Consider the following 26,391-nt stretch of genomic DNA (forward strand, 5'->3'; position numbering starts at 1 on the left):
CTGCAGTTTATGTAAATAACTGCAAGTTGTTAGTCAATTCTTTTAGTAATGAAAATTAATGTCAGACTAGTAAATACTGTTATGCTGAAGATCAATATTACATACCTGTAAAAGTGGACTATCCCACATTGTAATAAAATTTTCCTTCATCTAAACATTACACCTAAACCCTGACGTAAACAACGGCCGCTAAGAGTTCTCCGAAGCCTGTATTCACATGCTTAACAGCATTTCTGACCTGAGTGCTTATTTTTACTATTTATAAAACTACAACAAAATCTGTTTACAAATGAAATACCCTCAAAAATCTTTTTAATTCTTACAGCCAAGAAAATTGGTTCCATTCAGAATCAAACAATTTCCAGTGTGGTGGGGTTCTCCTATATTATAGGTTAGTTAGTTATAAATGATTTGTTTAACCAGACCTCTGAACTCTTTTAGGGTTCTTCTCGGGCTGGGAAAAGAATGGGGGAAAGAGTACATAAAAAAATTGAGTAGTTAACTAAATAAATAAATAAAAAAAGGGGGGGGAAGATTATATTTTACTTATCAATTTAATTTTGTTTAAGAAGAGAATTATATTATTAATTGAAAAGTTATTACCTTCTGCTAGAATATCCTTTATTGATTTATTTTGTAAATAAGTCTTTCTTTCATGATGCCATCTGGGACAGTCAATCAAGATGTGTTTGATTGTTACTGGGATGTTACATCTTTCACAAATTATTGGGTTTGTGTGCGGAGTTGACATTAGATGACCATGTGTGAGTCTGGAGTGTCCTATTCTGAGTCTTGTTAAAATAACCTCATTGATTCTTTGCTTTTGGGTAGAAGAATGCCACTTTTTAACTTCGTTCTTAATTTGTTTTAGTTTGTTTTGTGGGGGTATATTTGTCCAATCATTTTGCCAGTCCCTATAAATTAAGGGTTTAACTGATGCTAGGAAGTTGTGTCAATACCTATTTGATGAATACTGTATTTTTGTGGCCTGTAACAATAAGGTGTCATTGCAAAAGATCTACAAAAGTAAAAGTCATAAATGTAATATTGTGAAACTGATTCCTGTAGTAGTCTATAAATACATTACAAAACGATCACCTAGTAAAAAAATACAGAACCTCTGAAACTATCAACAGCAAGGTTTAAGAAGTAAAACATTATTCAACTTCCAGCACTATAACAACAGTATATTCAATTGCATTCCATACAATTCAGGAAGACAAAAAACAAATAAAAATAAAGGTCTCATAAAAGACAAATACAGTAAATGCTTTTGACAGTAACAGTGAAGACAAGACGGGCACCATCACTATTAAAACCCTTGCCTGAAGAACTATATCAAAAGTAGTGCATATGGGTATCACAAAAAGTGAGAATAAATATCACAGCAAAGACACCTACTAAGGGTGCAACAAGAAAACTTAGTACAATACTATACAATTATATATATTTTATCCATATGCTGTAAGTATCTCTCCTTCGTAACTAAAACATCCAAGGTTCAAACTATTAAATGACATCTCCATCTACTGCATTTTTCTAATTGCATAAAATATGTGGTTTATTAATTCTGTCATGTTTATAATGATGATAACGTGACATACAAAAATAGACTTTTCAGGAATACAATGGAATTTAAAGAAAAGATAGCTGAATACAATTTGCATTTTATCAGCCAGCTAGATATCCAAGACACAGACAATCAAGACAGTGGAGGATAATATAATATAATACACTTTAAATGACTGGTCAGTTATATGACAGTACTTCATCCAATGTCTGTTTTATTTAGGAATACGGATTTCTTTTTTAAATTTTCATAATTTTTTCTTTGACTAAAAGGTATAAAAACAATGAACATGAACAACAACAGCATCATCACTGTTATTGTATTGGAGAGAGATATAAAACTTTACAATATATTCCACATTATATAAAATATTTTATCTTTAACATAATCAAACTTTACTATGTTATGTATATAATCATTTGTTCAAAGGTAAAATCTAAAATTGTAAAACAAAATAAAAACTGACTAAGATAAAGAGTTGGTCAAATACTGTCGCTAATATATTCTGCCTCACCTTATTCAGACTAATTAATGGGTGATATATTTCAGTCATCCACATGTTTACATGTGGCTTATAAGACATATAAAAATAATTTGACAGGTTACTTCTGTGAGCCCTATTCTATAGTCTACATTACCTCATGACAGTGCATATAATTTATATGACCTTGATTTCACCATTGCAATGACCACAGCAATTCACAGTTACATGCTCATATCGAGCATTTGGATGGAACCTTTGGAGCATAGCAGCTGCACCTGGTGATACTGTACCACATTCCAATTTTCTCAAGTTGTCTTTACTTTGGATATGTCCAACCAACTGAAAAGGAAAATGGCTCTGATACTTCAATAAATCATTCTAAATAACATGGAAAGACAGCTCTGGAATTAAAAACGAAAGCAAAACAGGATACAAATAAATCATATCACAAGGGTATTGGCATGTGAGATTATTAATGTTAAAATCCTGAAAATCAAATTTTATTTTTAATATAAGAAATAAAATCACCCAAATATTATAATTTTAATTTCTAAACTCTTTACTTTTAAAAAAAATAAATGTTTTCCTCACAGACCAAAAAATTGAATTATTTTAAAATTTATTATTCTGTACAAATACAAAGCATTACTTGAAAAATGACTAAAGATCATGTAGTGTTGACTGTTTATACGACTGGGTTGTATCCCACAGTGACAAACTGTAAAGGGAAATACTTTATACCAATTTGCATTGCTTGTGGGAAAATCTGGGTTACTTATTATTTTACATCAACATTTTTCAGTACAGTACTCACAATAATCAGTGGAAATTCGTGCAAAGTTATCAAAAATTCTCACTCTCATTAGGGTGAAGTAAAGCTGTCTGTCATCATCATTTAGAGCTACCAGCTCTGATGAAAAGGGGGAAAGGACTGTTGGGGTTAGGGGGTGACTCATAAAAAATGGATAAAGAACCAATGAATGACGAGAGGCTCCTACAGGTACTGAAGGCTGATGACAGTTCGTTAACTGCAGAACAAGAGGAAGCTGAAGTATAGGAATGGCGTTTCTTCTCCTTGAACATCTTGTATAGCTGTAGGGTCATGGGGATTGTAGATGCTATACTGCTATTCCTTAAAGTGGAAGTATCAACCTCTTTTGCGAGAGTTATGGCATCCTAAACAATGCAAGAATGCACTGAAGACTCTTAACATCTACTACCTTGGAAGTTTCTCCCTCTTCCCTGGACTCCTGACGTCCCACTGTCTGCTCCTGTATAAGTACAATCAGCTGCCTCTCAAGCAGAATGACAACATCTTGCGGTCCAACCTGTAGAACAAAACCTCATGCACTACCCTCACAGTTTCCTATGGGAAATCCATGATGCTGTCATATATTCCTCCAAATGGCTTTTAAAAAAGATGGTTGGACTTCATTACATGCATCATTGATGAATTTTATTGCATTCTTGATACAGAAGTTCCTGAAATATGCCTTTATAATCCTATCAAGAGTTCCTGAAATATGCCTTTATAATCCTATCAGGACTAGCATCAAGTAACCTGGAAACTGGACCAAGACTTAATATAATCCTATGACTGTAAGCCTTAAATGTTATGATCCCTTAATCCCTAGGCTGGCTGAGCACTGTGGTGATAGGAGGCAAAAACACCTTAAGTGATACCTGAACCCAATTTCTATACATGATGTGCATACAGTTTTAGCATCTCTCCTAAACATGCAAAACTGTTTCCTCCTAAGTGTTTTTTTTCAAAAGTGTGATTCAGGAGATCAGTACTGTACAGCTTATTCAGAATGCATCTACATTTACTTGAAACAATCTTGCAGAGTATATCACAAGATTACATATGAAAGGTTGACTATACAGTGCCAGTTCCATATCCAGTACTGACAGAACCATACCTCCCTCTCTCACTCACTCACTCACACACTCAGGTTCTTCCTTTCCTCCTGCACCTACAGAACAGAATTATTTCAGCAATAAACTGGAAATGGTAGAACTGAACTATCTAGTCAGTCCTTCTTTAAATACAAACCTTTATTTTACTTGTGCTATACTGCTTAGAAATGGTGGAGTTTTAACCATGATTTGAACTTCAGTTGAAGAATGAAGTCTTGAGTTTCTTTCCAAGTAATTAACTTTCGATAGAGGGTGCTTCCTGTTCCATTAAACTTGCCACTAACTTCCTCTGCAAGAGGGAACAGATGCAGGGAAGCAACTAATTACAGTGCTGGGAGGATAGAAATACCAATAATGTACGAATCTTGTACTTTTGAAAACACTTATCACTTTATCCCCATAAAATCTGAGGTAGGGATGAAAGGAGAGGAGGGAATTATCTACTGATGCCAGTAAACCAGTTCATTTCCCTGGAGATCACCAAAACAAAAGATAAAAACTACGCCAAGGCAAAGTTAAGGAAGTTGGATTGCTAGGTGGAGAAGAGACAGAATGAAATGGAAAAAGGCACAGTGTTACAGCTGGTACTACTGTCTACAGTGTGCCACAAAAGACACAATATTTGCCACCTCCCTATAGGCATCATCATGGAGAAGAAATAGGCTGTGCAAATATCTGTGAATCTGTGCAACTTGCTGTCATTTTTGTTTTGCAATAATAACTATGTCACATGGCAGAACTATAAGAGAATTCAAAGTCTTGATTTCTCCACAGGCCCAAGTCATCTATGCTCTCTTGTGATAACTTCTTTGATGTCTCAGAGATGTAATGCTGACTCTAGTTGTCTTGCTTAAAGTCATCCTTGAAGGCTGTTTATCTGATGATGGCTCTCTTATGAGCTATAAGGCAGAGGTTGTACTTTAAATTTCCTTTCCATTTGAAAAAGCTGCTGAGGCAAACTCTCTTACAATAGCTGTGCTGGATCTTGAAGAAGGCCAAGAACCCTATGCCAAGAGTTTAATGATTTCTTCATTAAAGATGTTCAGGGCTGTAACAACATTTTCTTTAGAACATCCTTGACTTTTATATGTGTGGCTGATTGGGAGCCACTGACTGAACTAGTAATTATAAAATTAAAGCATAATGTAGAACAATTCTAACAAAAGTTGGGCCTGTTGTCAGGAATAGTCAGAGACTCCTAGATGAAACAATGTAGGTGCAACATATCTTGCTGTGCTGTTTAGCCAATATGGCTACGACTGGAGACTAAGATTAATTAAAGGTTTATTGATGAACTGACTGCATAGCAACTGTGGAACTACTGCAAATCTACTGTTGAATTCTCAGTATATGGCAGTGGAGTACAACAATTGGATATACAATAAATATGGCATGGCCTGTAGGTTTTTGCATAGCCAGCTGGGAGTTTACACAGGAACTGATGGTCACAAAGACACTATAAAAACTTCTTGATGGTTGGTCTTGCATCCAGAATTCCAATGTATTAATTAGAACATTGAGAAAAAAATTTAAACAATTCTGCTCCTGACAGAAGCCAAACTTTCCTTGAACCCTCCTGTAATCAAAGTGTCCTTCCATCGCATCCCTCTGAGAGAGGCCTTTCTGCAGTTACCTGTTGCAGTGTATGGTTGTACTGTATATAGTGTAATATCCATGACCATGATTCTATGGAGAAAAATAGTCAACATCCATGTGACATTCTGCAAGAGAGAATAAAATGTCCCTAGGGGCCAGGACTGGGTAAATAACCATAGAAAACATTATAAAATAATATGGTATATCACACTGCTGGTCCTGATCTAGTCTGGAGACAAAGACTTCAGTTTAATTCATGGCATGAGCCAGCCTCTTGCTTAAACACAAACCATCAACACTGATTCAGTGGTATTTATGGCTGCAAGTAGCCTGTTCCTTCATGAGCAAACTGATAGTATTCATGTACAGTAACTGACATTAACCAAACCCATAGGCTTGGAGAGCTTTTTGCTCTTTGCCAACCTTCAAACAAACTTCATAACATATACAATAATGTTGATGATAAACAACCAATTGGATCATGAACAAATCAGACACATAGCAAACCATGGGCGAAGGCTTAACAACCTCTCAGAGATAAAAACGGAATTTAGACAGCGTAAAAGACAACTTCTATTGCCATCTAAACTTGCAGACAAGACCACACAAAACTATCAACACTTTATACATTAGATATACATAAACAACTAAAATACCATTTACAGACATCATTCTGTCAATTCAAACAATGATAAAGGTGAATAATCTCACTTGTGAAGTGACTGCATTAGCAATATAATTTGGAATTCTGGACTTGGTCTGCCTAATAAACTGCCAAAAACTTGTACAGTTGTAAGAACACATTGCTATTAAAAATGTAGAAAGTTATTCCAATTAATCAAACACTTACCTTTAGTTGAAAATAAGAACACTACAAAAAAGCAAACAAATCCAATTCTCACACAAGAAGTATAAAACAAATAATGCAAGCAAAAGCAACTCTAAGAAATTAAAATAAAAATAGCAGTTATATCTTCCTATGGAAAAACAAGAGTATATACACAAGCAAACTAATCCTGATCGAACAACTTGCAGCACAACATTTTGACTCTTTAAAGATCTCACCACAACAGTAGACTAACATAATTCACCTCATTAAAGACATTATAAACTTTTATAATTTTTCATTGCTACCACTGTTAACAAAAGCCCTCTAAAATTAAACTTGTTTTACAGAATGCAAAACATATGCAATTATTTTATAAACATGAGGCAAAGATTGGTTAGGCCCTCTTTAATCTATCTGATTACACTGTATCACAGTATCAATTCCTTACATAGTACAAAAACTGATAAAAATTCCCCTGTAACAGTTGCAACTAAAACAAAGAATTCTTTATCTTTGCAGAAGATTTACTTCCATTTTACTTGCAACACTTCATGGAGAAAGATGAAATAACAATGAGCCTGTTATGCTATACACCTCACTGCCATATACAATACATCACTGCCTCCAACACTGTGACGCAAAGTCACTGAACACATCTTCCCTGTGCTTCATCTTCCATAAATCTCCACTTGTCACCTGTCTAGTTCTTTTTCTACCTCTCCTGTCTTTTCATGAGATTCTAGGTTCTTACTATCCAATTCTCTATTTTCTATTTATCCTTAGTATTTATAAACCTGTAGATCCTTTGGTGCACTTTACATCAGCAACTTTGGTAAGAATATCCAAATTCACATCATTAATGGTACAGTATACCTTTAGAAATATAAGATTTTACTTCTTGTTTTGTTTGGCTACTTCAACTTTCAACATCTAGTTCTGCCCTATGAATTTTACCTTGGAACTTTCAACCTAAAGTCATTGATATTTTTACTTTTTAATTTCATAAAGTTCAATATAATGAATACTTTCCTTATAAGAGAATTTATCATGAGGTATTTCATCTAGGATGTTTTGGCTGAGGAATTATTCATAGCATTATTCTTAGCCATTACTGTTTAAAATTTTATATACTACAGGTATATGAAAACTTTGTCCATGAAGCACTCTTCCTCTAGAGCAGTCCTACGGGAGGAAGAACAATAATATCTAACAATAAATACTTCCTTGAGAGAAACAACTGAGTACACACTTGACCCTCAGATGTCTGTGAAGACTGGGTCCAACTCTGAGGTATAAGTTTAGCATGGGTCTTTTGCCTAACTTAACCACTTCAGCTACTTGTATTCTACAGGGGAGGGGCCATGCCATCCAACCTCACCCTCCTTTATGTTCAAAGAGTACCATGCTCATGAAGTAAACCATGGATCAGTTATGAGATAAAAAGAAGAAAATATGAAACAGAAAAAGAGCAACTACTTGAGGATGAATCATCAGTCAGATCTAGGAAGCTACTCTATTATGGCCCATACCCTCTGAGGAAGAGCACAAGACTAGGAACCATGAGTAAAACAGTGATTTTATAAAAATTAAGCATAAAAAGAAATTACAATCATAAAATTTAGGTAAATTACAATATAAATAGTTTTTAAAAAAGAATAAAGTGTACATTATAAAACCAAAGAATGTGTAAGTATGTTTCAAAAAGTACTAGAAGGATAGGTGCTGAGTGCCTCTGAAGATCAGAAAATAAAATTCCATGAATGGGATAAAGGAAGGCTACTCTGGTAAAGACACCTACTTTGAAATTTTATCATCACTGTTTAGTAACTTAAGAGACCAAGCTACTTCCTACAGTAACATTTTATTTATGCTATCCAATAATCAGATATTATTTATAATATTAGATGAAAGCTAGCTTTATTACTGGAATGTAAAGGCACTTGTAGAAATATATATACTCCACTTTCACTACAAACAGTAACAGCATTTAATATATTACATTTGTCCATGTAAGATACATTGCTTCCTTATAATTAAAGGAACATTTTTTGCCTAAAATATTTTAAATAAGACTAGAATTATAAGCAATCTTCCAAGAAACAGCATGAATTTCAAGATCATTTGAAAACTGCAAATCAAATTCCTTGGAAAAAACAAAAGCAATACAAACAAACAAAAATTAAACTAGTGTATTACAATACTGGGTTCCGTTCAAATACAAAATGCATGATAACCATTACCAAACTCTAGCCAAAGCTAGGGAATTTTTTTTATTATCATACTAAAAGCATTCCAAACCAAGCAGTGATTATGATTATTACACACACACAAAATTAGTATGTGTAACTGTCATCTATTGGCACAACATTCTAGTATTAAGTTACTCACAGCAGGTTCCCTTAACACTACTGAAGAAATCTGAAATATTGCAGCTAATGCACAATCACTTTTTTTACTGATAACACAAAATAAAGATTAACATTTTTGTATTATGACATCTTACAATCATGAAGAAAGCTAACAGTAAGGCATACTACCTAAAAGTTAGAAGACAGAAAGGAAATCAGAACATATGTATTTCTGACATACATAATGTCTCCTACTGTAAAAAAAACATAAAATCATACAATTTTTACCAATTTCTAACATACAAACCCATATTCTACATATTTGCCAATGGCAGATAATTAGGCCACTAAGAACTGACAATAGGTCCAGTGGCATGCCAGCATTACTGTAATTATTAAACAAATGTGAAGTATCCAAGCTTATCTCCAGGTTTGGATGATATACAGTACACTTCACAGATAAAAAATATTTTAGATGTGTTCATCCCACATTCATAACATTTTACACAATGGTATATAAATGGATGGCATATACAGTAAGTGTAGAGCTGTGACTCTGAGCTCTTCATTGAGATAAATACTCAAACAAACAAGAATGAGTTTGAAGTAGTCAACTCACAGGAACTTGACTGGGGTGACTTTGAAGAGAACCAGCAGGTATCAGGAATGAATGAGACAATGGCTACATCACACATTTTTGGCTTAAATGTTAAAATTAACAAAGTGTGGCAAATTCAGTAAAAGGTGAAAGATGCCAATCTCTCCTTGTTGTTACAATGCAATTTGCATTAGCTCAAGTACAAAAAGTGCAAGTCTAAATTTTCAGGTATAATGATATAGCAAAACAACCATTCTGTAGCCAGCTTCAAGGTAATTATTGAGGTTTTGAGAAAGCCATAAAAGGAGATTACTGAAATGAAACCCTACAAATTCTTGTAACAAACAGAAATAAAAAAAAATTGTAGAACTTAAAAGCTAAATGGGAATGACAATACGTTAATCACCTAATGATGGGAAGCTTTAAAATGATTTGTAACAAATTCAAATCAAATGAAGATTAAAAATACTGCCCAGGATATTAAAAGTCCTAGTGTAAGTTACGCAAGTTATATTTTTGCAAACAAAGATTTAGAAGAAGTGTATTACCAGATGGACTAACCAAACTTTTGGTGAAAACACCCAAAACATCCTAAAGTAATGATTAAAAAGAAGAATGATGGCAAGGTGCCATGAAAAGTAGATGGCAGTAGTGTAGCAACACAGAGTACTGCAAATTTGTTGTTTAGTAATTAAATAAATATAATGTATTGTTTTCAAAGCAAACAAAATGTAACGTTAATATTAACTGTGACAAGGTTTTGACTTGCTAAATAAAGTACAAAGTGGATACTGTACAGAGTACTTAAATAGTCACTCACAGTATTACTTGCGAATTGCAAGTACTGTAAACATTTGTGCATAATTTACTCTGCTCTAAATATACAGTACCCTGAATCAAAATTGATTTTTTTTTACCAGATCATAACAACTTGAATCCTCTTTTAGAGCACCTTCCTAAATGCTGATCTCAGTGGCAAAGCAGCTGAGGCTGATAAGGGTGGGAGGAAATGAAAAGCCATGAGTTGTCAGCTGCACCGAAGGGAGTCCTTATCCTCATCAAGTGAGAACTTTCATACAAGCAAGTCCAGTATGAGGTTAATACTTTGAACCAAATAGTATGGCTATGAAAAGCAATGGCTCCTTTGACATAAACACACAATGCATACAAAATACAGTATACAGTAATGAATAAAGTTAGGCAAAGTACAAAGGAATATTCATAAAAAATATTTATAGATCCAATTTTCACCAACACATCAGTTCAATGATATCCACTTTATTAATTTATTATATATGCTCAAGACTGACTCTGTAGAGGTACATAACACACAATCAGCTGATAAACATTCCAGTTAATTCCTACATTTAATACAGTACCTATAAAAATTTAACCACTGGTGTAAAAGAAAATCAAGCTAATAATATAAAAGGCTGTAATGTTAACACGTCTATTCATGCGCCTTAAGTAATTCCATTTCAAAAATTAGAAAAAGAATTTAGACAAAACTGCTGCAAATATTACTATCATCTCAGAAAAAAATAAAATCTAAGATTATATTCTACTTTAATAACTTCCATCCTGAGTAGAGATACGACATTTCCTTTCGGTCAAGCATAACTCACAAGAATTCTAGCTTAAATTCAATTACTGTTATTATCTTTGCTAAGGATGATTTTCAGCTACTCTCTATTCTAAAGAAAGTAGAATTTACAGCTATTTTCTTTGCTAAAGACTGTACAACTTTATCACACAATTTTGATCCTCAGGGTATATCTATTTGACAGTAAACTTCCGTCACACACAGAGACAAACGAATTCAATATCTCATTAATCAGTGTTGTATTACTTAAAGCTTAAAAATGAAAGATGACACAATGAGAAAAGAACTGTTTTGCATACCTACAATTTTCACATTAAACTACTGGGAGTATAAGAAATCTACAATAAATCAAAATACAAAAATACCAAAAGTGCACATAAAGGAAAACTGGAGAATTTTAATTTAAACATGGTTTTAACGTTCTAAAATCCATGTGGATTCAGCTGGAGTTACTTCACAAAAACAGTTACCTCTAAATAAAATTCTGAAACCTTCACTTTATTCACTAAAATTGCTTGTCTAATGGCAATGTTCTCTGAAGTGACTCTGTGATGGGTCCTCCAGAATTACCTACCCCCTAATGAACAAGAAATCTGGAATATAGTTTTAACAGAGGAACAAACATGCACTAGCTGGCACAGAGATGGAATTAAAAATAATTATGATCTTCTAATGAGTTAGGAATTAAATGCAAGTACTCATGTCCACTGTGGCATTTGTAGAATTCTGGTTCCTAATACTGTAACACACTCTATTCCAAGTTCCTTGGTCATAAAGGGCTAATATTTAAACAGGAAGATTATTGATAGGTACTTTGCATCCAGCCAAAAGGGACCACTGCCAAAAAGTCTCTAATATTAGTGGGTCTATTGAAGGTTTAAAAATATCATCTAAAGGTTACTTTGAAAATGCAATAGTGTTAACTGAATCTATGTATAAAACAAAGTTAAATCCAGTTTGGTATTAAGAACTGTTAATTTTTTAAAGTCAATGTTATTGGTTTTCTTTTTAGTTGTCAGTCCAACCTGTATTGTGTAAATGGTATTTCAACTTTAGCATGACAGTCCTTGTTTCATAGACTTCAATAGCACATAACTAGTTTATAGCTTCGACTGCTGTCATGGAGCAAGCAGTACAAAAACAAGACTGAAATTCAAAATTTCAGATCATCTGGTTTCATGCAGTGTTTCTACAGACAACTGAAGAACTAAGGTTGAAAAACACCTACCTGTCGTGCCATCTTTTCTCCAGGCGTCTGGATTTCCAACCCTTCCAATGACAGACTACATCCTAGAGAGCGGCCAAGTGGTCCACATAAGTGATCTCTGACAGTCTGAGCTAGCAATGATCCCTCAACTGCCAGAGACACCAAGTCAGCTGATGTTAACGGTGGAATTCCTCCAGAAGTTACAGCTAGGGGATCAAAAGCTTCTCGTAGTTGTTTATTCATTCTGCAAGAACATAAGCATTATCAAAAACATGAAATTTAAAACAATTACTCTCCTGTAAATGCAAATTTCCCCTTAAGTTGCAAAATGAGGTATAGAGCATGAAACACACAGAGTTAGGTCATTCACTAGATGAAGGAAATCATAAATAATCTTCTCCATCCAGTATAGGAAACTCCTTTATTCACCACATTACAAATAATCACTACCACAATGAATGGAAACAAGATGGGATGACCCCAATCACAAGTTACAACTGAACATGCAAATTCCCCACTATTGAAGTAAACAGCACAGGATCCCAGGTACTACTCCACATAGTACCACACCCATTAGGACTTGCCCAGGTGAAGACAGTCACCCTTTCACAATGGAAAAGGTAATTGTTCAAGCAACAAGAACCCCCAAGGAGGGAATAAGATAAAAGTGATGTTTGAGCTTGCTGATGGTTTCACCAGAAACTTTGTAGATCACAGACCCAACCATTTGGGAGTTGAACCCTGGGTAACACAAGTCCTTATGGAGGGGTAACATCTCCCTTTTCTGAAGCAACCCTCCACTTTCTTATTCTCAGGACTGAGACATAATGAGATTTGACCAGAAAGATGAAATCAGTGCAGGATAGAGAGGCTTGTGACTACTCTCCAGCATACTGAAGTTGCCTGTTTGCTGCATTCAGAGAAAAGCAGAATGACAACCTGTCATCAACCTCTGCCCTCTGGTCTGGCTTCTTAAAGACTCATTTAAGGGAGACCATCATAGCTTTAGGCTGTCATTCCATCCAGGATTTGATTTGTTTTCATGAAATTTTGGCTGTAAGCCAAGGACTGGGGCATGTTCATCCATTCAACATTTAAGACAGTGAAATAGAGGGAGTTGGAGTAGCTGAATGGTAAGATAAGCAAATCCACAAAATATAGAGAAATTAAGTACAAGGATCTAAGGTAGAAATGGGAGAAAACAACACAGCGGCACTAAAAAGTAACAGAGAGGTTGGACAGCAGGTACTAAAAAAAGGAACAAAGGTAAAATAAAAGGCTAAAAAGTGGTTGCAGCTAGAGGGTGAAGGGACACTGGAAAAACCATTTAATAAGGCCTAGAGTGCACCATGTGAAGAACACTAACAGCACTACCCCATATAGGGATTCCATCCAGGAAGAATCTTCCTAGCCCCTATACACTGGAAGGATATATTCTTACACATGCTACTGCACTCTATCTCAGAAGTTTCTCCACAATGTCTGGGTGGACACAGTGTAACAGTTAAAGTGCTTTGGACTAGCCATGGCACTTCAAAACTTCACCAGGCCCCTGTTTCAGTTGCTGCCCAGACCCATAGGAAAGGCAAAAGACTCTGAACATAAGCAGCAAAATAAGTTGTCTGCAAACTGTATGGATAAATCATATGCACATCTGGAAAACCATCAAAATTTATTAAGAAATTAAAAACTGCATCACAGTGTTTCTGCTTTCTAAATGAGTGAAAGAGTTATTCATCAGATATATTTCTCTACAAGTTTAACCCAAAAGCTAAGGACTAAAACCAAAGTATTCTTCTACATACCTATATGTATTAAGTATATGCTGCCTAGCTAAATCATGTTCATCCATCAGCATTCTCACAGCCTCTTGAGCTTCTTCCAAACGTTGTGTCAAAACTGCTTTCCAGCTAGCAAGCTCATCAACAAGCATGCTGTTGAAAAAAAATAAATTTTAAAAAATAAGTACAAAATTTAAAATAATACATGATTTCTTATGTTAAACCTTTTATGAATGCTATGCTCCCCAAGGTCTTGAGTCTTCTTGCTGGGGAGTAACCTTCATTAAGGGGAGCTACTACAAATGACATTACAATTATTCATTAGCAGCTGGGATGCAGGAACAGTAAGGAAAATAAGTTTTGCATTTTGGGCAAAACATTATAGATTTCGCCTGTCTCCCTTCAGGGCATAAGAAAGCTACCAATTTACTTATGCTAAGTCACTTCAGTATCAAGGTGGGGGGTAACATAACCTTTAATGTTGTCTGTCTGGGCTCACAAAGTTGGTAACAAGAACCATTATAAAAATCTTCAAGACTGCAAATGTATCTAGTACAAACTGCTAACTAATGGTAAAAATATGTGATGTATGTATGTCAGACTAAACTTGTATCACTCATTGAACAAGGTGTTATGTCATCTGGATACTTAATAGTTACTTAATGAGTATTTTGGTTTATATGAAAGTAAAAACAGAGATTAGCTGAAGAGTGAAGGCAAGCCAATCATCGCCTGACCTTCATGTTTATTCACCATAAATTAGTTTAACGAGACCACAGAGCAGTTCCTTGTTCTGGAGACCACCAAGAAGGATATGGGAAATGCATCAAACAAATTACAACAGAGTACAACAAATTTTATACATTTCATATCTGCAGTAACATTAGTAAATTGCAATACAGTATAACTCTTAGGAGAAAAAATAAACTTTTTCTAATTTAATTAAAAATCTTTACAAGTAAAATAACGTTTATTTTCTAATTTAATTAAAAATCTTTACAAGTAAAATAACATCCTTTAAAAATGGATTATACCCATAATTATACAAATTCAAATACTGTAAATAACATTTATCTAGCATTAAAATTATTAATGCTCTTTTTCTTTATGTAGAAAGACAGCTGTTTTTAAGCATGATGAAGAAATTCATCATAATCTAACTTCAAAGCCAACACACAATGAAACACTATATTTTATGCTCCATGTAATACCACAGGATCTTCTTTCATTATTTAGCAATCAAAAAGAGAGAGAGAGAGAGAGAGAGAGAGAGAGAGAGAGAGAGAGAGAGAGAGAGAGAGAGAGAGAGAGAGAGAGAGAGAAGAGAGAGAGAGAGAGAGAGAGAGAGAGAGAGAGAGAGAGAGAGAGAGAGAGAGAGAGAGAGAGAGAGAAATTCAGCATTTGAACAGAGAACATACCTGCTTCCCAGGAACTTCGAACGCCATACATCGCACTGAATTCCCATTCTTTCTTTCTCTTCATAGTCTTTGTCAACCTTCTCTGAATACCGACGAATCATGGAAGCCATTCGTGCCTTATCTTCAGTAAGGCACTGTACTCTGCCTTGAACATCTTCTCCAACAGAGGCCACTAATAATTTTTTAAGCTCTGTATTTACCTAAGGGGATAAAATAAAACATCTCTTGAGAAAAGATAGTTTTTTAAAGGACACACCACACCACACACCACTTTTTTTTTATGGTAATGGACAAAGACAAGTAACCACTGAGAGAGAGAGAGAGAGAGAGAGAGAGAGAGAGAGAGAGAGAGAGAGAGAGAGAGAGAGAGAGAGAGAGAGAGAGAGAGAGAGAATTATAATACAGTAGCACTAATTACCGTCAACTCACAGGTTATAACACAAGTTCAAAAAATTAATAATAAGGTCTTGCCTCTACATATGTTGTTATAAAGTTCATTTTTACTTTAAATGCTACTGAAAACTATAAATCTAGGTGAAACTCATCAACATTACCTCTAACGGCTTGTGGTGCTGAGGGCCTTGATAGCCTTTAATTTGAATTACATATGCTTGACATTGACATGGGAATTATCTTCAAATCTTGACATCTATTAACTTCAATAAAACAAAAAAAAAGCTCATCTCAACTTTATAAAACAAAAATTCCAAACAATGTAATAATAAAATTATTATAAGTTAAAAACTGTTCATGTAATAAATTTGCAAAAAAAAAAAATAATCTATTTATGCAGAGGTTATTTCCACAGTGCACCATGAACAAAAACTGGCTAAGCTCTGCCCACCAAATTTTTTACATTAATACACATGGATAGGTATTCTGTTGTTCTTGAGTGAGAGGGAGTAGTTTTTGTATATTTAAAATAATTCCTCTAGATTTCAAAATTTTTATTTAAAATAATTATTCTAGCTTTCAAAATAATTACTCTAACTTTCAAAATCAGTCTGGGCTAAAGCATGTAAGTTGATAAAGATCAAAGCATTTGTTCACCCATGACACATGTTGCTGAATGAAAAAGATGTTATCCTCAATGTCATTGCTGAATTTCCAAAGAGTGCTGATAGCACCATTCTCTTAGCATGATAGTTGGATATATGCTGCCACTACCCAGCATCAGTAAAAATTATACTACCACACACTGCTCACTAGGGAACTAATCATAATTCAACATTCAAAGTTTGACGATTACTTTATGTACATTACACCACTTTCAGATTAACATCAAATCTAATAACTGGAAGTCAAACAATTGCAAGTCAAGCAACATTACCACAATAGACATAATGAACAAATGCCTTAGCTTTCACAGAAGCTTCTATCACAAGAGAAAAGTAAGACTTAGCAGACCTTCCAAACAGGTAGGTGCCCACCTGAGACTGAACATTTAGTTGACTTTCTAGGTTTGCCTTGTCCTTCTTGAACTGATTCAGCTGATCTTCAAGCAACTGCTTCTCAGCATAAAGTGAGGTCTTCTCCTCTTCCCAAGCCATTCGTTCATTTTCAAACTCCTGAACTACAATGCTCATCTGCAAAAGGCATTGAACAGAATCAAATCTTGATAAATCAATAAAAGTTAAAGACAATGATTATTTGACATACAAAATTCAGATATATAAACCTATGATCTTTATTAGTGCTTTAAAAACTAGATGACTGAAAAACAGTGTACAGTACTAGTTTGCTACCAATACCAAAGCAGTGATTGGTAAAGGAAGACACCTCCCTTCCCTTAAGGGGAATCCCCTATCTAATCAGTACAGTACAATACTTTTATTCCTGACTTTGTCTACAAACCAAAGATCCACGTCAACTGGATGAACTGGGAGTTTAGGCAGAAAAAGAACATGATAGAAGGGAGTGGAGGAAATTCCTTTGAGGTCTAACCCAACAAAGGAAAAACTGACATAAAAATGTTAATGATGACGATGGGAGAGGGTATTCCTGATAAAAAATAAGATTTACATCCCTAAAGCATAACAACTAACCAAAAGTAAGAAACCATTCAAATTATAACTAATCAAATGTAAGAAACCATTCAAATTCAAATTCTCTTGGGGCCGTTCAAAAATTACGTAACGCTTTTTTGGTTAATTTTGACCCCCCTCTCCCCCCATGTCACACCTCATAACACACATCCAGACCCCCTAGAAAATTATGTAACATCAGCTAGTAACCCCACCCCCGAATTATCTAGCCTGATACCTGAAAATTATTACCTTTAGGTTTTTCTTAATACTTTTATGTTATGATAAATTTGAAATGAAAATGTTCTCTTATGCCACGTTTAGAAGAGGATTAATTTAATTTGTGATATTTTTCTAAGTCACATTTATGCACAAAGTAGAGAATGTTGGAGCTCAAAAAAGGGATGAGTTTATGATATTATTCTATGCCATGTAATATATATAGTAAAAAATCTTGAAGTACAAACAAGGGTCGAGTTTGTGATAATTTTTAAACATAATTATACAAAAAAAAATTTAAATACCATATTCTCAATATTACTAAAATATAATAAAAGTCTATTGCAGAATCTTTACTATACTATCTCTCTTTTGTCCTTCTACATTTGCATCTTTTCAAAAGAAACAAAGGAAAAAATCTGAAAATGTTATGTAACTTATGGTTGCAACCCCCTCACCCCAACTGTGGTACTGTAAATGTTCTATTCAGCATACTAACTTACCTACAACCACTGTCCTTAAAACTGAATAACATCCTAAGCCAGGCATTTTTTTTCAGGTGCACACACCCACAAGTGACAAGTACCAAACTTTCCCAAATCAATTGTCGTGTGTGTGTGTGTGTGTGTGTGCGAGTGACAGATTCATTTTCCTATAAACTGTTTAACAGTGTTGGTTATAATAAGGGAGTAAAGCAAACTTCTCATCTCAATCATTAACCACTGGAGGTTTTGTGCTGCATAGACCCATAGGCCTAAGAAGCAACTGTGCTGCATCTCCCTAAACCTGTGTCATGTCAGTGACGTCTATCTATAGGGAATTTCATCAAATGTCTCTGGGGTTGGTATCTCCATTATCCCTTCAGGAGGTGGGATGAGCTGACAATGTCCAACACTATGCCAGTCCATGATGATACAGATGGAGGATGCTGAAAGCAATGATAGTTAGGCTACTTGGAAGAGGGAGTGGGGATGCTGACGGCAGTGACTCCATGGACACTTCATGGAGGCAGAGGATGTTTACAGCATTACCACCAAAAATTCAATCTTTACAGTTTTTACTAAGTAATTATTCCTCACTACTGCTGTAGCTTCCACTGCTATATGGGCAGCAGCAAAGCACCTCTGAACTTTGTTTGTACAATCAGATTATTTTGTTTATCACATTTTCTAATGACTTCTAAAACATTTTATACACTCTAGCAACTTCTGAAACAGATGTCCTGTTTTACATAAAACTTCTAGAATCTCAGTTTTCTCAATTAAATCAATGACTTGGCAGGCTCCAATGGGTTTGCTACCTTTTCCCAGCATCAATACTTCTATATGTTAAGGCCATTTTAAGGATTACTGTAGAAATCATAAGCAAATCAGTCATGTAACACAAGTGAAACCAAATACACTGTCTAGAGAAGACAAGACGGCCAGGGAAATGACACGAATAGTCATTCATGACATTTAAATCAAATACCATGAATTCTGGATTTCATACATGTAAGATTTACTATTTTCTGTTTGCATTCATCTGACAACACCTATACTGAGAATGCATTTACAGTGGGCTACTAAAATCATCTGTATATCTTTGGTTGTATAATGGTGGCTAGAAATCTTATGGATTGGTGTTAAGATATCTTAACTTGTTGTGTCTTTTACAATCATATAAAATTATACAACATTTCTATAAATAAGTTCCAATTTCCTAATTGTTGAGGGAATCTCTGTAAAATTTACAAAACAAACAGTTTGATCATTACAAAATCCAATTTTGTAAACCTGTTAAAGCACTTACCTTTTCTGCATTTTTCTTGTCACACTCTACCAGTTCTGGTGATGCTTTATTTTGGTGCTTGGTGGTTTCTGGAAGACCAACTTTGGCCTTACTCTTGCCTTTCCTACAATCTATGGGTTTCACACATCCTTTGTAAGGTTCATATGGGATAAATCTTGGTTCTTTTCGTTTCTGATTATGAAAATTAGGTGACCCACCTTTGTTAATTGGTGCTGAGCTTTTAGTTAACACCTGAGGATGTAAACGGTAACTAATCTTTGCATTAACATCTTTTGGTGGAGTATTGAGCAAATGACAATCTGGAGAGGACATAATAGAAACTTTAGTGAGCTTCTGAGCTATATCTTGAATGCTTGGAAGTGTCTTATCCTTCTGAGGTTTTTCACCCGCACTTTTGTCACTTGAAAGTCCAGTTTTACTAACAATTGCATTTTCATTCAGTGACACATTTTCACATTTCTCTGAGGGGCTACTTATTTCTGGGGTATTTTTCTCTGTAGTACACAATTCCCTTGCATGCTTCGAGGTCGTTTCTTGTAAAGACGAAGTCGAAGGTGCTGCCTGCTCTTCCCCATCACCTTGTGATCTCTGTCCAGCAGCAACAGCTACTCTATGCAGTGTCAAACCTGCAAACATGAACATTATTTTCAAATTGAAAATGAATTGGCCATGTAGTCAATAAACATCAAAATCTCAGTCCTACACCCTAGATTAAGCGATGTTATAAACACAGAATTTATTCTTTCCTTCTAAAAGTTTTATTAAGTAAAGTTATCAGGTTTACATGCACGTCCAGTCTCATAATTTTCATGCATAATCTGAATCGGGAATAAAAATATTTATCATAAGTGTCATACATAATTGATATGCTTTACCTTCTACAGGATAACGTATCGCTCCTGAAGGCTTCATGTTGAGGGTCAGAACCTGAAAATAATTCCAGATCTTAACATTTTGAAGTATACTGCACTGTAATATTAACAGAAAACTACAAGCTACAAATTTCTAGCCTAATACCATGACAACTAGCACCTGCAATAAGAAAAGTTATAGAAATCCAACAACCTCTAACCATAAGTTGGACCTCAACAGTTACTGATGTAACTAGATATCACTAGTTAATGAGAGAGTAGTCTTTATACATGTCAATAAGGGAATACAAGGGAAATAAAATAGTAGTTTGTACATTACAAAGTAAGGACACTGTTCACATTACTGTAATCTTGAATAATCTGCAACAAACAAGGTAGATATAACAGAATAACAGAGGTCCTGACTCTGCCAACATCAGGTGTTTAAAGGTCTGGGTTTTAATTACTATGGATTCTGAAAGGGGAGTGAAGCTTCCTCCCTTCCTAGGTGAGGTTAGATTCTGTAGGATTAATCAAGAGATGGACTCCTAGGAGAGATTGTGCAGACTGGTGCCGTTTAATTGTTTTTTTTTTTAGCTTTTTCTTACAAGTATGAGACATGAAGTATATATTGCTGTACTTGTTCTACTGTTACTCTTGTGTTTAGAATCCATTTAACCATGGGTATTGGTACTAACCACTAGCATCTTCTTTTTCCAATGTCATATAAAAGAACACGTAGTTCACCCAGCCAATGATGGGTAATAAGTAACATGAATCAAAAGGTATGCAATCACATATCAACATAACATGAATACCCAAAGTTAATTGTAAGCACAGCTACCATCACTAAAAGCACCAAATAATCAATGGCTAGTTAAGTCACCAGAGATCCTGCATGTAATAATGTAACCTATCTATGATGCAATCTTACCAGTTATACAACACAGTCTCTATATAGTTTAGAAGTATTGGGACAAATTAATGTCATTTTGAACACAATATCATATACTTCTTGTTCTACATGTTGTCCTAATTTTATGGCACCCCCCCAAAAGATCATCATAACAGACTACCAGTTGATTTGATTACAGGAAATGAATGATACAATATTGGGAAATAAGTGAGGATGCTGGGATCTCTCAAGCCACTCAAAGCTCTGCAGTACATTTTGTTTTGAAGAATTTATGCATATTAACATCAAATAATATAATAATAAGTAAAATAATTTCATTATCTGATACAGTATATGCTTTGCATTAGAAGAAAATCTATCTGGCTTAAGAGACACCTTAAACTGATTTGTTTACACTGAAAATTATAATCCAAAAGCAAAATTATTACAACATAAGTTTCATGCTCCCGAAGTTTCCTACCACTTAGGAAATTAATACAGAATTTAATTGATAAAAAATACAATTATATTGTTCTCCATCCACCTAAGGCACACAGTACCAATATTAGCTGAGGTGTGATGGTCTTCAGTTAATTTTTGCTTATCATCATAAGTGGTGCCTGTGGCAAATATCATACTAAGTGGTTTTTGGTCAGAAAAATCTTTTGAAGCCACAGGGACTCATCAATAAAAAAATTGATGTTATTTTCTCAAATGCTAAGGCCATGTGGCATTAACAGATTCTACTAAATGAGGCACGAGGCAAATTTGACAAAACTGGCTAATCTACTCTCAACCTGATTTAGACAGGAATTTTAAATCGCACCTCCTTGTTATTCAGGAGAAATATCTGAATTGCACTATGACACTGATTTTTCATATCAGTAAACCGATCAACTACTGTTTAAAAAATAGATCTTCACACTGATGGATTAGAAAATGTTTAGAATAGATTTATAATTCTGGACACTGATGTTTTCTTGTAAGTTTCTCACTTCAGGCTGGAAGTGTGCCACGCTTGCACTGTCTTATTACTGCTTTATATAGCTGAAGGCTTGTTGCAATTCAAGAACAAAAAATTCACTCACAACAAGGCTAGACCCCATAGTAGCACAAATCTTCAATAAGAGCATCTATGTTCAGTCTATGCATAGTCCTAAAGGCCATTAATATGCCCAACTTTGATTAATCTTTATGTACAGCATAAATACCCCGCAACTAAGGACTCATACTATGGCATATTCATTTATTTAAACTTTCATTGCACACACAAATCTCTCTACAAAATCTGGGTTACCAATGTATAACGTAGGTTGTGGGACCCAAGGCAAAGTGTAGGCTAGAACCCTGAAATTAGGTTAGGATGCATCCCTGCATTTCACTTAATGATTTAAATTACTCCATTTTGAATTACAGTATGTTGGCCATTATAAAGGATCCTGGGGGGTAAAACCCCTCATGGTTGGGAAAGAACTAGCCTTCTGGATTCTAGTTAGGCTAGGTTAAAGTGTATCCCAGTATGCCACTAAAATTTATCTGCTCTAAGTCAAGTTAGGACATTTAAGTTGTAAGTTGGACCAAGAACCCTGAATTAGTCCAGGACAGATTCACACTTCAGCCTAGCCTACATAGTGTATCTTGTTACCATACTTATTATCCTACCATACGTAAATAAACTGACGGCAACATAGCCTAGCAGGTAAAACTTTACTTTAGTTGCGCGGCCTAATTCCCACCAGTCATCAACCAGGATAGGTTCCTCACACATAAATAGACATAACCTTGGTAGGTCTAAGCCGGCTGTCCACGGTGAGCTAGGCTATGGCAGTTGATGTTTTTCTATAGAACTTTACCTGCTGAACAAGAATTTAAAGTAATATATTGGCAGTCAAATGTAATTAAACTGTAAACTGCCTCAGAACTTCAGCCGACGGTAAAGGGGACCCGTTGGGAATCGCGGTCTTGGGTGGGGTAAAACCCTTTCGAGAAAAGCTAACAGTAAGGGGGACCCATTAGAATTCGGGGTTTTGGGTGGGGTAACTAACTTGGGAAAAGGTTTGGGTACCTTATTGTTGTATTTCCTGTTATATATGTAATTTGGAACACGAAAAATAAGTGTAAAAAGAAGGGTGAATAAATGGATAGCGGGAGCCATTCCAAAGGCACTTTTCATTCATTAAGTACTGCTGATTCTAAGCCTTAACACGCATGCACTAGCTTTTGGTTCACCAATCAGAGGCTGCCGGTTTTCTGCACTTAGCGAGAGCTGCGAGACTCTGGCAATTGACGAATTTGACGTTTTCCTATGTTATTTTACTTGCTGAACAAGAATATTACCTCTTGCCACAACATGTGAGCTTGCCAAGAATCTTAAAAAGTCCAGATAGGGAGCACAGCACCTATAGAGGCCACCCAAGTTGAAAGTGGAAATGGTAATGATTTGTTTTCGGTTTACGAAAGCTTCGAATTGTGTGCAATGGAGCTAGACTATGGCAACTGACATTTTTCTATGTTATTTTACTGCTTTACAAGAGTTTAAGGTAATATTTTGCCAGTCAGCTGCTGCTAAACTGTAATTTACCCTTGAGCTGTGTGTGACCCACTGGTACAGACGAGAAGTTTTCAAGGGTCAATTACAATTTAGTTACAGCCGACCGCCAAAATATTATTTGAAATTCTTGTTCAGCAGGTAAAATAACATAGGAAAACTTCAATTGCCATAGGCTAGCTCACCGAAGACAGCTGGCTTAGAATTACCGTAACCTTTCCTATAGTGCCAGGTCCTGACCTAGGCTAACCAGATCTTACCTACCTAACCCAACTTAGGGCGATGTGCCCTGATCTAGCCAGGGGGGGGGGTTCACCACTCCTGGACCCCACCAAAAAGGCCGTAGCCTGTCCCAGTCAGCAACTAGTGGGAATCAGGTCAAGCAACTAAAGTAAAGTTTTACCACCTAGCCTTGTCTATTACCCCGAGCTGACTTTGACAATTCTTTTATATGGAATTCGCACCTTTTTTTGATTTAGCTCCACACGAGAAATTCAAATTTCGGATAGTATTCAGAGTAGGGGATCACGAATTACGGTCAATGTCCAGAACAACTCCGTGGTGAGATATAAGAAAATAGGTCACACTATAATTTTCACAATATAAAATAATAAAACTTTGTCTCTGAACACTTTTTGAGGAGATTCACCATATCCGAGATATTAATGATTATCTAATCGGCATCCTCAAAAAATTTTCTAAGTCGTTTGTTTACATCCAGTAGCCCTTCGGTATTATTACAGTTTCGGTCAAATTCGGATATCTAATATTTTTTTACTTGCTATCATATATTTTTGTCATGATTCATACGAAATACTTACTCGCATCTTCCGCAAATTAAGAGTTACGGAGATATTTGCCAATGAATATTGTGCCTTGTTGTTATCGCAAGGATGCGTTTATGCTGCCATGTCAGTTTTTCTGCTGATGCGTTTTTGTTTTTGTCAATGTATTGTGGGTAAAAATGCCTAATCGTCTTTTGTTTTTCGTTATGAATTATAAATGCGGTACAAATGCTGAAACCTGATTGGTTGCTTTGTTTCAAGAATATCCAATTAACTGCGATTTTGGAATAAGCCGGCTTTCTACAAAAAGTGCGCTTCAGTTGACTGCCACGGATTCCGTCGTGCACGTCTGCAGTGGGTGTTCTCTGTCTTACTTTGAGGCTATTGGTCGTTTCCATGGACATTACAATGGAACTCCACAGGTTGTGAATACCTTTCTTCGTGAACATTTAGTACTACCATCTATTTAAGGTAAGTGAAGTGGTTAACGAAAAGGGTAACATTGCAGTTTCGGGCCGTGAATTTCACGAAACTGTAACTAGACGTTAGGGGTAAAATTTCGTTCCCTGTAACCCCTGTGGCAGCGGCAGCAGCTATTACCGCTTGCCAGAACATACGAGCTTGCAACAATCATTTAAAATGTGCATAAGCCGCGTGTTTGCACCACCCGAAACTGAGAGCGGTACCCATGGCGGCCATGTATCTCTAAATCTAATCATTTGCGGTAGAAATAAAGGTCAGATTCGTTGAAAGTACACTATTTAAGCTAGGGAAAATGTAATTTTATATCGAAATGTGAATTTGACCGAAACTGTAAATTTACCGCGCCACTTGATCTTACTGGAGTTAGTTCAAAATGAGGTTTTTACTGTAATGTTTCTCAGAAAGAGTGTAATGTTTCTCAGAAAAGCTAGTTCCCCATCGAATGATTTTCGATTTTTGACTTATAAGGTTAGACAATACCTGTCCCCAACCCCTCCATAGCTAATATGGCAAAATTGTGGGTGTTTCCTCATCATAAGAAGTGGTCTAAAACGCTTTAAATATGAAAAATATTACATTTTACTTTTAATTTTGGTACTTTATGCATGCGGAGTTCTTCTGGACATTCACCCGAATTACTTAGCCTTGAGTTCCAGCGGAAGGGTAAGCGGGGGGGGGCCTAACCCCACCAGTTTAGGGTACGGCGTCCAAGGTTAGGTTAGGTAAAGGCGAATGTGGTTCGCCTAAGTTACATTCCCTCTGAAATGCCTACTAGGATTACAGCAGCCCTGACCTCCTATTCTCCATTCGCTCCCAAAATTCCACCAGGATGCCTTCAAAAAAATTGATAAAGAGTCTAGCCTTGGGACTGAGGATTATGAAGGAAAATGGTACAAAACGCATAAAAACATAGGGAAAAGTGCGAAAAACTGTACATCTTAATCGCCAAACTAATATATATAATTACCAATTAATCACCTATAACCTGTCTCCTTTAACGGCGCGGGGCGTGCAAATCAAACAAACAAACACAAGAGTAACAGCTGGTAACAAATTAACAACAATTGCGCTACCTGGCTACTAGAGTGATAATAATCGTCAGTTCGTCACAGGGGTTTCCAAGGTTTGTTTACTATCTTCTATCTTAAAATTAAATTACTCGAGGTCTTCTCATACGTGTCTCATGACATTCTTTTATTCGGTTTATGATATTTCATAAGAAATAGAGTAATTTCGGCATAATAATTATATGTAATTGTAATAGTTATATGGTTTACTTATATTGGAGGTCAAAAAGATTAAAAGTTTTGGAAAGAATTTGTAACGGCCCCTCTAAAACTTTAAAATTTCCATTCTCTCTCTCTCTCTCTCTCTCTCTCTCTCTCTCTCTCTCTCTCTCTCTCTCTCTCTCTCTCTCTCTCTCTCTCTCTCTCTCTCTCTC

General features: G+C 35.5%; 1 protein-coding gene across 6 annotated transcripts; it reads right to left on the reverse strand.

Moving 5' to 3' along the window:
* Positions 1-1,157: 1,157 nt before the first annotated feature.
* Positions 1,158-26,105, reverse strand: LOC136838556 (golgin-45). 6 transcript variants are annotated; one of them, XM_067103685.1, is made up of 9 exons: positions 26,024-26,105; positions 20,264-20,315; positions 19,389-20,014; positions 16,785-16,940; positions 15,355-15,554; positions 13,961-14,089; positions 12,177-12,399; positions 8,788-8,817; positions 1,158-2,393 (listed from the first exon to the last, which is right to left on the reverse strand). In XM_067103685.1, the coding sequence occupies exons 2-9, from the start codon at positions 20,298-20,300 to the stop codon at positions 2,229-2,231; spliced, it is 1,566 nt and encodes a 521-aa protein (XP_066959786.1). In that variant the 5' UTR covers positions 20,301-20,315; positions 26,024-26,105; the 3' UTR covers positions 1,158-2,228. The 6 variants fall into 6 exon arrangements, with proteins under 6 accessions (XP_066959786.1, XP_066959785.1, XP_066959783.1 ...); XM_067103684.1 differs by having other exon boundaries at positions 25,929-26,056; XM_067103682.1 differs by having other exon boundaries at positions 25,918-26,055.
* Positions 26,106-26,391: the final 286 nt, after the last annotated feature.

Source organism: Macrobrachium rosenbergii, chromosome 5, assembly GCF_040412425.1.
Source record: "Macrobrachium rosenbergii isolate ZJJX-2024 chromosome 5, ASM4041242v1, whole genome shotgun sequence".
NCBI lineage: Eukaryota > Metazoa > Arthropoda > Malacostraca > Decapoda > Palaemonidae > Macrobrachium > Macrobrachium rosenbergii.